This window comes from Pseudophryne corroboree, chromosome 8, assembly GCF_028390025.1.
Source record: "Pseudophryne corroboree isolate aPseCor3 chromosome 8, aPseCor3.hap2, whole genome shotgun sequence".
In the NCBI taxonomy this organism is placed as follows: Eukaryota; Metazoa; Chordata; class Amphibia; order Anura; family Myobatrachidae; genus Pseudophryne; species Pseudophryne corroboree.
This window is the reverse complement of record NC_086451.1, coordinates 244445562-244459921: the sequence shown is the minus strand read 5'-3', so window position 1 is coordinate 244459921 and position 14360 is coordinate 244445562. Positions and strand designations below refer to the sequence as shown.

General features: G+C 45.4%; 1 protein-coding gene across 2 annotated transcripts in view; it reads right to left on the bottom strand.

Moving 5' to 3' along the window:
* The window catches only part of TAF1 (TATA-box binding protein associated factor 1), a 298119-nt gene that overhangs the window by 145175 nt on the left and 138584 nt on the right, over nt 1–14360 (bottom strand). For both annotated transcript variants that reach the window (XM_063937154.1, XM_063937155.1), the window contains exons 8-9: nt 288–492; nt 82–198 (exon numbers count right to left, since the gene is read on the bottom strand). In XM_063937154.1, the coding sequence (XP_063793224.1) occupies nt 82–198; nt 288–492 (322 nt within the window). The remainder of the gene's footprint in view (nt 1–81; nt 199–287; nt 493–14360) is intronic.

Here is a 14360-nt window from a genome sequence, read left to right as displayed (position 1 = left end):
TTGTCCTCTGTTTCACAGAAGACTATCAAATTATCCCCCATTTCTCAGAATTATTATGCTCAAGCTTTGACCGGCATTTACCTTGCTGTTCCGGAGGGTGTTTTTCTTTCCCTTTGGAAGAGATCAGTGAACCTGGCATGCTTGGCTTTTGCACAAGAGGTGTTGGTAGATTTAACAGTGATCCACTTCGATTTAGTCCTGCATGAAAGTCTCTTTGATAAGTGAATATTCATAAAATATGTGATCCTCTTATTATGATAGAATTGCTGCTATGACTATTGACATACCTTGCTGAGCATTGTAGGCTGTGGCATTTCTGGTCATACTGGAGGGAAGCCAGCCAGCTAAACTAGCTCTTTGTGTCTTGGTTACTTTGTGCTTCACGTCCTCCCCATTCCAGATCACATCATCTTCCCACTGAAGTTGTGTCACCATCAGGAAGTGTTCGTCTTGAAACACACTTTCAGCAGATTCATCTGTGGCCTCAGTTTTCTAAGTAATGTCAAAACTGCATTAATTAAAATGGTATTTTGTACTTCTTGTCAAATCTGTTTTTCTGAAGTTATGGGGGGAGGGGGGGGGGGCCCAGAAAATAAGTTATGTTTACACTGCACTTCAGGCGAAATTTAAAAGAAGTAACTCCTCCTCCTCAAATAACAAATAGTCCAACAGGGTTGATGTAAAAGCTGCATGCAGGCACATCTTGTGATCATGAAAAAACAGGTTAGTAGACTTAAACTGGGTACAAACTAGACTATGTGCAAACAACACGATTGTCTCCCTCTTTCCCTTGAACCCAAAAACAAACAATATAGTGCATACACACTGTGCAATCTTTCAAACAACCTAACATATATTGCATTGTTAACGATATATATATCTCGTACACACTAGTCGATTTGAACAAAATTGCTGCCGAATACACATTACACAGGAGCACGAGATCATCTGATTTATCGTCTAGTGTGTGTCCGGCTTCATAGAAAAAGTTGTCAGTTCCGAGACCAAACTAGCCAAAACTATAGTCAAAAGAAAAATGACCTTTCAGGTGAGAAAACTGAATTAACAGAACAAAGGGGCTCAAAAGAGCACCAGCCACAGGACATTCACAAGAAGATATAAATCCTACAAAGGTGAAGGTGGAAGCAACGCCTGCAATCTAGGCGCGATGAAGTTAAGCAATATAGTATTCAGGCTATAAATTGAAGGTTAGCCTGATGGGTACATTTTGCCTCATGAAGTATACGAGACCTGCAGAAGCAGGGGGGCTTAGCCCAGACAAGGATGGGTTGAAAGTTGGTATGAAGAAAGGGAAGGTCCAGAGACAAGAGAGGAGGAGACATGGAAGGCGACTTCATTTTGTTTTCTTCTCATTTCCACTCTCCTGAACTTCTCCTTATCTGCCATATCCCTGTGTTAGAATAGGCTGCTAGTTAGCAATCATTCATACAGATAAGGCAAAACAATCATTTACCTAGCATAGCCCAAAACTTACAGTGCCTTGGCAAGGGGGCAACAGGTTTAACCTAGAATTGGTTGGTGTTACAATTTTTCCAGTATTCATAGCAGCAAAAATATGGTCAAATGGGTGGAAAACATGTGCACTGTTTTCCGGTCCAATAAACAAGGTGTAGTGCATGCAACTAACAAGCAGCACGCATCGTCCCCTCCTGCGGCTCATCAGGCACTCAGTCCTGGTTTGCATTTGAAACACCATTGCATTTTCAGTGCAATACGTCCCAGGAATAGACAATCACATAGCTGACACCTTATTTGGGTTCCAGTGGGATAAATTTCATCAATTGGCGTAAACAGCGCAGTAATTGGTAAATAATGTCCACCTCACATTTAGCAGGTCAACAAACCAATATCGAAGTACTCCTGATTAACTCTTTAGTCCCAGCCAAATATCACAAGTATGTCAGGAAAGAGTGGCTTCATTTCTTAGTGCTGAATCCAAGTAAAGACAACAGTCAGGCTACGTTTAGATTACAGTACATTTCAAACCATTATAAGACAGCCATGGAAGGCAACTTCAAGGTACCTCCTCTTTCATGAAACTAAAAGGTAATAAACAACGGGTTTCTTGTCTCACTGGCGCAGAGGGGTTGAGAAAGACTCTAATCTGCAAAGATGATATAGAAAGACCTATACACCCACAAAAAAATTACAAATTTTAAAAATGCAATCATCAGGGTCACTAGCAGCACCTTTGAGGCGCCCTCTTTCACATGGCCTTTACCTGTACATTAATGGTACCTTTTGGTTGCAAAAAATTGGTGGCTGCATCTAATACATCAACAAACACCCTTTTGCTGTATAATTATGTGTTGATCGGTGAGTTGGGGGAATTTTGTAGAATGCACAGGTCCAAAACAGATTAAGCGGACAAAGGGCAGTGGATTACACTAGCACAGCATGGAAATGAGAAGATATGCCCACACTAACTAGCATCACGTTATGCGGGCAAAACTCAGGTATGAGGGAGTACATAGTTTCCACACAGAAATGGACCATTGACAAAGTTTCAGTTTCTCTAAGTGTTCAGGAAATGCATTTCACATTTTGGGGCTGGATGTTAAGAGCTTCGGTCCGCATTCATCCAGGATTGAAGCAGGAACTAAAGCTGCTAGTACTGGGGCTACCACAGCAACATAAAGGAGTTAAGAGGGCACCTGGGAAACTCAATTGCAAACTGAGCACAATCAAAGTACATGGTAACAATGTGATGGGAGGATGATCTATCCTCCGGGGCCCTGACATGATCTGGCATACTTACTGGAATGGCCTGCCTCATGACAGGGAAGTACGGATGATATAATGGTTAGCATTACTGCCTCACAGCACTGAGGTCGTGGGTTTGATTCCCACTGTAGCCCTAACTATGTGGAGTTTGTATATTCTCCCCGTACTTGCGTGGGTTTCCTCTGTGTGCTCCGGTTTCCTGGCTCATGGTTAATTGGCTCCCAACAAAATTAACCCTAGCGTGAATGTGCCTGTGTGTACATGTGATAGGGAATACAGATTGTAAGCTCCACTGTGGCAGGGACTGGTGAAAATGGGCAAAATATTCTCTGTAGAACTCTGCGGAATATGTGTGCGCTATATAAATAACTGGTAATAAATAATAATGACAGGCAGAAGACACCTATGTTGGTGTATGTAGGTGTGGGCAGCGGTGCTGCTAATATTGCCATGGCCCCATTATTGGATCGTAGATCGTGAAGGCTGATCATTCCAAGCTGACCATCGCTGAAGCATCAGTACCAAAATTGGACTATCGCCCAGCTAGCAAGGGAGAAGTGACTGAGGTCTGACTTCATGATCAGTAGGATTGGAGAACCCAGTCCATTGAATCGGGTGGGCACATTGGTGCCCGCTTGTGAATGGGGTGCATGGGAGCACCCACTCCAATTACCAAATTTTAATATGTTTGCAATTGCCGTTCCTCGTCTGCCAGCTACACGTTACATTAGACCTGGGAAATACGCAGATATGAGTCAGGTGAGGAGGGGGATCTACCTATGCGGGGAGAATTTTCCATGTGTCGCACACAAATCACTAAAACCTCTAACAAATGACTACCTCAGCATGAGGTTTTTTAATCCCCTTCATGGGCTGCGGACCTCTAGTGAGAACGCATTAATCACAGGCTAGATAGGAATGCCAGTATTGTTTTAACAGGATATAAATTATGTTACTGACATCTTCCTCACAGTTCAGAGACACGTAGATCGTGGGTCATTCGTCTTCTGGGCTGAGAAATTTGTTAAAGACCATAAGTTGAGCAGTGACAGGGACAAGCAGGATCAAATTATATAGTAGACAAGACATGAGGGGAATATAGTGGGCATATACAGGTTGAGTATCCCTTTTCCAAAATTCTTGGGACCAGAGGTATTTTGGATATCGGATTTTTCCGTATTTTGGAATAATTGCATACCATAATGAGATATCATGGTGATAGGACCTAAGTCTAAGCACAGAATGTATTTATGTTTCATACACACCTTATACACACAGCCTGAAGGTCATTTTAGCCAATATTTGTAATAACTTTGTGCATTAAACAAAGTTTGTTTACATACACACAATTCATTTATGGTTCATATATACCTTATACACACAGCCTGAAGGTCATGTAATACAATATTTTTTATAACTTTGTGTATTAAACAAAGTTTGTGTACATTGAGCCATCAGAAAACAAAGGTTTCACTACCTCAGTCTCACTCCATAAATTCCGTATTTTGGAATATTCCGTATTTCGGAATATTTGGATATGGGATACGAAACCTGCATAGTATAACAAAAAGTCAACACTCATCGCATTGGGCAGCAAGTACGGGAAACCAAATAAGATAGTAATTTACATGGGGGGGGGGGGGGGGTTGTGAAGATTTAGGCACAAGGACATTCAGGAACAAACAGATTTGGAACAATTGAAATCCCTGTGGCCAGGCACCCACATAGTATGGTAAACTTTAGTCCCAAGAAAACACAGGCATGGAAGGTCAGGTGCAGCGATACATAGAACAAGGGGGGTAATTCAGACTTAATCGTAGCAGCAAATTTGTTAGCAGTTGTGCAAAACCATGTGCACTGCAGGGGGTGGGGGGGGGGGGGGGGAGACATAACATGTGCAGAGAGAGTTAGATTTGGGTGGGGTATGTTCAAACTGAAATATAAATTGCAGTGTAAAAATAAAGCAGCCAGTATTTACTCTCCACAGAAACAAAATAATCCACCCAAATCTAACTCTCTCTGCACATGTTATATCTGTGTTCCCCTGCAGTGCACATGGTTTTGCCCTACTGCTAACAAATTTACTGCTACGATCAGGTCTGAATTACCCCCAAAGAGAAGAAACAACAACATAATGAAGAATTGCATGTGCGACCTAGATGGTGAAGTAATGTGTGTCACCCACAACTGAAACCTAGAATAGAATCCTCATACAGAGCAGATGAAATGCTTCTGTCAACTTGGCATGTCTTGCTACAGGGGTTAGGGCTGTAGGAAGCTAGTTGGTGGCAGGCTAGGTCCTAGCTGTGGCGAGAAATGCAACTGCAAACTAAACATAACAAAATGACATTGTTAACAAGGTTATGGGTGGATGATATGTCCTCTGGGGCCGTGTAGTGATTTGGCACACTTCATGGAATGGCCTGTCTTATGCTGGGCAGTAGACACCTATGTTGGTGTAGGACACCTGTGCCAGGTGTGGGCAGCGGTGCTGCTAGTAATATCGCGGCCCCATTGTCCAATCGTGGAGGCTGATCCTCCCTAAGTTGACCATCGCAGGGCCATCGGTACCAAACTCGGACCATCACCCGCTAGGCAAAGGGAGGAGGGAACGAGGTCTGATTTCACAGTCAGTAGGATTGGAGAACCCAGTCCGCAAAGTGGGTGGGCACATCGGTGCTCACCTGTGGAGCGGGTGGGTTGGAGTACCCACCCCAATTACCAAATTTTAATAGTATGTTTGCAATTGCTTTTTCCTGGGCCACCAACTTTGTGGAAGTGATCAATAAAATTTGGACCTTCTTCCGCCAGCCATGGTGTGTTGTGTCTTATTCAATCTGGGTCTGAGGCGTTCATCTGCAAGAATATAAAATGCTTAAACAGAGCGCAGGCTCAAGGGAAGCCCTCATACATAATTGGCTTACAGACAAGGCTTCGAATGTGGACGCTCCCTGTAAAAACTCACTAGCATCATGAAGCAGCCACAGCTGGCCTCACTGAACAATAAAAAGTAACAAAACAAAAACCCCAATAAACACGGTCAGAGACTTTTACCTTGAAAAGAAGTCAAGAACAAAAGCAATATCAGAGAACTAAAAGGACATTTGTGGAAATCTTCAGTCCTCACTTCAGGCCATATAGAATTTACCACCCTTAAGTTACACATGGAAATAACAGGATTTTTTTGGTTTATCTGATCATTATTTTTCTCTGAATTCAATGGGAACACTGAATAATTTGTGGACAGAGTACGTGGGCATTTTTAAAATGGACCTCCAAAATCTCAAGCTTCTCCCCTTCTATACACTGGATGACTGCTGGAAGTTTCAGTATTTTCTAACAAAGCCCCAAGCACAGAAAGAAAAAAAAAAAAGACGAGAGAACAACATTCACCAACAACTGGAGCAAAAGTAATAACCAGTAAAACAAAAACACAAAACTTTAAAGGGAAGGCAGCTATTGCCCACACTGGACTCTTTAAACTAACAACAGAAATTGAAAGTATGGTGAGTAGCATCCGGAGGGAAGGTCTGCATTTCAGGGAAAAAAAAAAAAAAAATTCTCTGAAGAAAAGCCAACAGTTGAGACCTGCATCTTAACACGTTCGACAAAAGGATTTACCGATAGGTATTTAAAATCTTTTTGAAGTCCATAAGGGATATTGTGGACAGATTAGTACGATGGGTTTAGACAGGTCCAAAGGAGCCAGTGCACTTTAAATTTCTTCAACTGGGTGTGCTGGCACCTCCCCTCTATGCCACCTCCCACAGGCAGTTATAGGTAACACAGTGGCCGAAGGAGAAAGGACATACTTGAGAGAAGGAACATAACAATAAGTGTGGTAAGATTTACACACCAGCTTAACAAAACCGGGCCAGCAACAGCTGGCCACAGAAAACAGCAACAGCTGAACAGGTAACACATAACAGAGAATCTGCAGAAAGTCAACGCACAGAGGCGGGCGCCCAATATCCCTTATGGACTACGAGAAAAGGATTTACCGGTAGGTATTTAAAATCCTATTTTCTCTAGCATCCATAAGGCATATTGGGGACAGATTAGTATGATGGGGACGTCCCAAAGCTTCCAGAACGGGAGGGAACGTACGGAGACTGCTGAAGCACCGTCGTCTGCCCAAACTGGGTATCCTCTTTGGCCAGGGTATCAAATTTGTAGAATTTCACAAAAGTGTTCTTCCCCGACAGGTAGCCGCTCGGCATAGTTGCAAGGCAGAGACTCCACGGGCAGTCGTCCAGGAAAAGAGCCCACTGACCTTGTAGAGTGGGCCTTCAGAGACTGAGGAACAGGTAAGGCTGCCGACACATAGGCCTGTTGGATAGTAAGCCTAATCCAATGAGCAATGGTCTGCTTTGAAGCAGGACAACCCTTTTTCTGCGCATCATAAAGCACGAATAAAGAATCCGTCTTCCTGACCCGAGCTGTGCGCCTGACATAAATCTTCAAGGCACGCTCAATATCCAAAGACACCGGAGAAGCCGAAGCGTCAGAACAGGACGGAACCACAATAGGTTGATTCAGGTGAAACGTGGAGACCACCTTCGGCAGGAACTGCTGTCTAGTCTGGAGCTCCGCTCTGTCCTCGAAAAAGACCAAGTATTATTATTACATTTTATTTATAAGGCGCCACATGTGTTTCGCAGCGCCGTACAAAGGACAGTACAGGGGACAAAACATTGCATTACAGTAAATAAATAACAGAAATATAGTACAGGTAACAGAGCACCACACATTCTCAAGACATAATACAGCTAAGATGTAAGTATTGAGGGAGTGATCATCGTACTACTAAAGGCTGGTGGCCATAGATGGAGATGAGCCTTTACTAGCAGGATAAAGATGGTCGTTGAGTAGGGGAGAGCTGTGAGTGAAATGTGTTGAGACGAGGGCTTAGATAACAAGAGGAAAGAGGGCCCTGCTCTGAAGAGCTAACAATCTATTGGGGAGGGGCGACAGACAGATGACAAGAGGTGCAGGTAAGTGGGAGGTAGCCTGATGGCAGTATGCAAGCAAAGCTGAGATGTTCACGGCATGAGGCAGGGGGGTGGAGGCGCGGCTTAAACACTGGGTATGGACTTTTACATGATAAGGCGCCAATTCTGAAACGCGTCTAGCAGAAGCCAGGGCCAATAACATCACTGTCTTCCATGTAAGGTACTTTTACCGTCATCAGAGGCTCAAACCAGAAGGACTTTAGAAATTTCAACACTACATCCAAAGCCCAGGGTGCTGTAGGTGGCACAAAGGGAGGTTGTATGTGGAGTACCCCTTGTAAGAAGGTCTGAACTTCTGGCAACAGTGCCAATTTCGTCTGAAAGAAAATTAAGAGAAATGAAATCTGGACCTTAACGGAACCCAGACGTAAGCCCTTATCCCAGGCTTTTTCAACCAGAGTGCCGTGGCACAGACCAGTTGCAAGGTGTGCCGCGGAGCCAGAGCAGCTTCCTGCACCTTCAGAGTGAACTGTTGGCCTGGGCTCTTCTTAGTGGATAATTCATGCTCTGGCTGTGACCTGTGCCTTGATGACGCGGCGGTGTGATATCATAGGTCACGGCCACCGCATCTCACCACCCAGCCAGCCCACCCGCCTGCATACACATCTTCCAGTTCCCGCCTGCATCCACAGCTTTCCTTGCCCACCCACATCCACACCTGCCTGACCGCCCACTGCTCAGTATTCGCAGCACACCACTATGAACAACCTCCGCCACTGAGGGACAGGGAGGACGACAGCTGACCGGTAGGGGCTAATATTTGTTATGTTATTTCTCCTGTGGGGAGCAATAGGATTATAGATTTATGGGGGGAACAATGTGAATAATTCATGTCGGGAGCAATAGGATTTATGGAGTTATGGGGGAACAATGTGAATAATTCATGTGGAGAGCAATAGGATTTATGTGGAGAGAAATGTGATTGATTTATGTGTAAGCAACATGATTTATGTGGGGAGCAATGCGATTGATTTATGTGGGGAGCAATAGTATTTATGTAAGGAGCAACATGATTTATGTGGGGAGCAATGCGATTGTTTTTTCTGTGTAGGCCAATGTATGCGTGGATTTTTATTACTGTGAGGGCCAATGTGTGTTTTTTAGTTTTTTTTCTGTAGGGAACGGATGGTGTGTCTTGGCAATTTTAAAATATTGTTCGGTGTGCCGCGAGTGAAAAAAGGTTGAAGATCACTGCCTTATCCACACCAGCCTGCAGGAAACGGAGGAAATGCCCAAAGTGAAACTCTGCAGGCAGACACGTGCGTTCCTCGCACCAAGACACACATCTCCTCCAGATATGGAAGATCGTGTTTTGAAGTCACAGGTTTTCTGGCTTGCACCATAGTGGCAACGACTTTTTTGGAAAGCCCTTTGTGAGCTAGGATGTTCCGCTCAACTTCCATGCCTTCAAAGAAGCCACCATAAGTCCGGGTAGACGAACGGCCCTTGCTGAAGAAGATCCTTTCTTAGCGGTCGACGCCAAGGGTCTTCTATGGACATGTCCAGAAGAGCTGCGTACCACGCCCTTCGGGGCCAATCCAGCGCAATCAGGATTGCTTGTACTCTGTCTGATCAGCTGGAGCACCCTTGGGATCAACGGAATCGGAGGGAACAGGTAGACCAGCCTGTAAGGCCAAGGTGATGTCAGCGCATCCACTGCACTTGCCTGAGGGTCTCTGGTTCGTGAGCAGTAGCAGCGAAGTTTCTTGTTGAGGCGAGACGCCATCATGTCGATCTGCGGGTATCCCCACCTGTCGACAATCTGTTGAAACACCCGAGGATGTAATCCCCACTCCCCCGGGTGGAGGTCATGGCGACTCAGGAAGTCCGCTTCCCAGTTGTCCACTCCTGGAATGAAAAATGCGGACAGCGCTCTTGCGTTTCTTTCCGCCCAGAGAAGTATTTTTGACATTTCCCACATGCAGGCCCTGCTTTTTGTCCCTCTTTGTCGATTGAACCTGGATCGCCTGATCCCTGAGTAGAAGGAAGGCCTGAATCAGGGCATTGTAGATAGCCCGAAGATCCAGAATGTTGATTGGAAGTAGGGCCTCTTGGGCAGACCACCTGCCCTGGAACTGCACCTCCTGGGCGTCATCTCCCCATCCTCTCTTGCTCACGTCCGTCATGAGGAGGATTCAATCCTGAATCCCGAAACATCGACTTCCAGCAGGCTGGAAGACTGCAACACCACAGGAGTGAAATCTTGGCCTGGGGCGACAGCTGAATCATCCGGTGCATCTGAAGATGTGAACCGGACCACTTCTTCAGTATGTTCAATTGGAAGGGTCTGGCATGGACCCTTCCGAACTGTAATGCCTCGTACGAGGATACCCTTTTTACCAACAATTTCATGCCAAGATGATGGAAACTCGAGCAGATCGGAGAACCATGCAAACCATCTCTTGAAGTGTTCTCACCTTGTCCTCTGGGAGGAACACTCTCTGAGCTACAGTAAACCACTATCATACCCAAAAACAGGAACCTTTAGACGGTTCCAGCTGAGACTTCTGTAGATTGAGGATCCACCCGTGGTGAGACAGAAGTTGCACCAGGAAAGGGACAACGTTGAGCCCCTGGACTCTGAGCTGGAACATCATTTCCGCCATCACCTTCGTGAACACCCTCGGAGCTGTAGACAGGCCGAAGCGCAACGCCTGAAACTGGTAGTGATAGTTCAGTAGGGCGAGCCGCAGATAGGACTGATGAGGAGGCCAAATTGGGATATGGAGGTAGGTGTCCTTGATATCCAGGTACACGAGGAATTCCTGTTGTTCCAGACCCACGATCACCGCCCTCAAAGGTTCCACCTTGAATTTGAAATCCTTCAGGTAAGGATTCAAGGACTTCAGATTCAAAATAGGTCTCACAGACCATTCTGGTTTTGGCACTACAAACAGACTGGAGTAGTAACCTTGTCCTTGCTGTAGCTGGAACAATGACCTGGGACTGGACCAACTTGTCGATGGCCAGTAGTTGGGTAATACGCATATCTTCCAAAACTGGCAAGCCTGATTTGAAAAATCGTTGGGGAGGAGCAGAGGCGAACTCCAACTTGTAACCCTGAGAGATAAGGTCCCTTACCCAGGCATCTTGGCAGGAACCGTCCCAGATGTGGTTGCAGTGACGTAACCGAGCATCCACCACGAGATCCCCTCGGGGTGGATGAGCACCATCATGCCGAAGTCCTTGTGGAAGCTGAACTGGTGCTCTGTTCCTGAGAGCCAGCAACGGCTGATTTCTTAGGCTTACCTCTGGAGCCTCTAGCTGCACCCCGGGCCCTAGAACGGAATCTGGAGGACCGAAAGGACTGAGTAGATGGTTCTCGGTAGATACGCCTAGCAGGCGGAGCCTCAGAAGAGAGAAACGTGGATTTCCCAGCAGTAGCTTTGGAGATCCATGGGTCCAATTCAGCTCCGAAGAGCCATTCACCTGTGAAGGGAAGAGATTCCACATTATGTTTGGAGTCAGCATCTGCCATCCACTGACACAACCATATGGCTCTGCGTGCAGACAAAGCCATAGCAGTTGTTCTAGCATTTATATTGCCAATCTCTTTAAGGGAGTCACAGAGGACTCTTGCCTTGTCCTGAATGTGTTTAAGGAAAGTTACAGTAGTAACCAAGGTCACATCACCCGAAAGACCCTCTTGAATAGCCCATGTATGAATGGCATGCGTCATCCAGCAACCGGCAATGACCGGTCTTTGAGCTACATCTGCAGCAGTGTAGATAGATTTCAGAGTTGTCTCCATTTTCCTATCCCCCGTAAAAGAGCACGGAGCATCGCCTTTTTAGAAAGGCAAGAGACTGAGACGTCTACTGCTGGAGAATCTTCCCAGAATTTCCTGCCTTCAGGGGCAAAGGGGAAGGTATTTAAAAACTTCTTGGACACCTGATATTTTTTATCTGGATTTTTTTTCAAGCCAATTTAAATAAAATTCCTTGGAATCAGAAAAAGTGACTGTCAGTTTGTCTTGAGGGAGGAAAAAGTAGGATTGTGGTACTTACCAGGTAAATCTTTTTAATTGAATCCATAGGGGGCACTGGAGTACTCTTGGGATATGGAAGGGGCGTAGACGGAAATGGCACATTTAAATATTTAAATTAGTAACTGGTCACCCCCTCCATACTCCGATAGAGACTTCAGTATTTTTACTGAGCCGAACAGGAGCGATAGAGAAGATGAACCATAGAGAATTACATATAACATTATAATATAACGATCAACACTAAAGTACATAACGTAAATTATAACGGTCAACACTAAAGTTGACACATAACGTAAATTATAACGGTCAACACTAAAGTTGACACATAACGTAAATTATAACGGTCAACACTAAAGTTGACACATAACGTAAATTATAACGGTCAACACTAAAGTTGACACATAACGTAAATTATAACGGTCAACACTAAAGTTGACACATAACATAACTGACAACTTAACGGTTTACACCATAATAGATATCACCGTAGCATCATATCCATTGGTGATAATGTGTTCTCATAAGATCCACTGAGCTTACCACAAGACAGGGAAAACCGCTCTGGGTGGGCGTCCAGTGCCCCCTATGGATTCAAAGAAAAGGATTTACCTGGTAAGTACCAAAATCCTACTTTCTTTTTCATCCACTAGGGGTCACTGGAGTACTCTTGGGACGTACCAAAGTTTCCTCCTTGGGTGGGAGAGCTGTTTGGCACCTGTAACACTAGACGGCCAAAGCTATATGCTGATGCCGTAAACGTAGCAAACTTGCAAAAGCGCACAACGTGTGCACTGATGGTCATGTACCGATGACCCTGTAGCAGCTCGTCTAAGTTGTTTCTTAGAAGGTCCACGACCTGCTGCGTATGACGTTCACAAGGAACGTGTGAAATGGTCTGACACTGATGCAGGCGGTTGTAGCCTGCCCCTGACGTTCCGAAGAAAGTGTGGAATGGTCTGACACTGATGAAGGCGGTTGTAGCCTATGATGAAGCTGAGCCTGACGTATGGTATAAGGTCTGCTTGGAAGCTGGCAAAGCCAAGTTAACTACATTACAGAGAACAAACTGTGTGTCTGTGTTACGTACAGTTGATGTTTGGGCTACATAAACGCGCAGAGCGCGTACCACATCTCAAGTAACTGAAGGTCCTGAACCTACTGATAACACAGGAACTACGATTGATTAAGTGATGTATAACATCTTTGGTAAGAAAACGGAATTTGTGCGAAGTTCCGCTCTATGATCATAAAACACCAGATACGGTGACTTGCATGAGAAGGCACCCAATGTTAAAACACGTCTTGCTGAGGCTAAAGCTAAGCAAAACTGTTTTCCAAGTGAAAAGCTTAACATCCAGTTGTTGTAAGGGTTTAAAATATGAAGATTGTAAGAAAAAAATTAAATCTAAAACCAGATTCAAGTCCCATGGCGTAGTAGGAGGTATAAATGGAGATCGTACTCTGAGGACACCTTGCAGAAAGGTGTGTACAGTCGGCAAAAGAGCCAAACGCCTGTGAAAGTAAATTGACAAGGCAGAGACCTGCACCTTTAGTGTAGATAAACATAGTCCTCCACATAATCCAGTCTGTAAAAATATTAAAAGAGGGGATAACTTGAAAGATGATGTTGGAAACGTCCGAGCTTCCCACCAACCTACATAGGCACGCCAAATTCTGTGATAATGAGCTGCCGTAACTGGCTTCCTAGCACGTAACCTGGTTGGTAGAAACAGATTCCGGAACGCCCTCCCTTAATAAGAGGGCGGTTTCAACAACCACCCCGGCAAACGCAGCTGCGCTAAATCGGGGTAAAGAAACGGACCCTGTTGTAACAGATCCGGACGTGGCATACGTGGTCAAGGATCGGCCGCGAGTAGTTCGCGGAGATCCGAGAACCATGCTCTCCGAGGCCAATAAGGCACCACTAGTTTGACAGTCGTGGACTCTCGTTTGGTCCGCTTTAGCAACCTAGGAAGCAGCGGACACGGTGGAACCGATACAAAGCTGTACGGCCACACGATCGTGAGAGCATCCACTGCCTTTTGAGCTCGTGCTCTTAGATCCCCATGTGGGTAATTCAACTGCTGGACCAACATCTGGAACGCTTCTGAATTCAATGCCTAGTTTCCTGGATGAAAATCCTGACAGCTGGGACAATCTGCCTCCCAGCTGTCCACTCCAAAACAAACACTGCCGACAATAATCACCTGGTGACACTCGGCCCAATTGAGGATTCGAGCATGCCATGCAACCTCGAATTCCTCCTTGTTTTGTATGCGACAGCCGTGGTGTTGTCTGACTGCACCTGGACAGTCTGAGACCGGAGCACGTACACTGTTTGTTGCAGCACGTTGGAAATTGCCCTGAGATACAGGTCATTTAATTGACAGCAATCTTCCATGATCTGATCAGAGACTCTGAAGTTGACAATTTTAGACCACAACTCCCCAACCCCTGAGACTCGCCTCCGTTGTAAGAATTATCCAATTCCAGACGCCGTACATTCTCCCTGCGGTGAGATTGTGTACTTGGAGCCACCAGAGTAGTGATACTCTGGCCCTTGGAGCCAACCGCACTATTTGATGAATTTGTAGATGCGTGCAATACCATTCAGG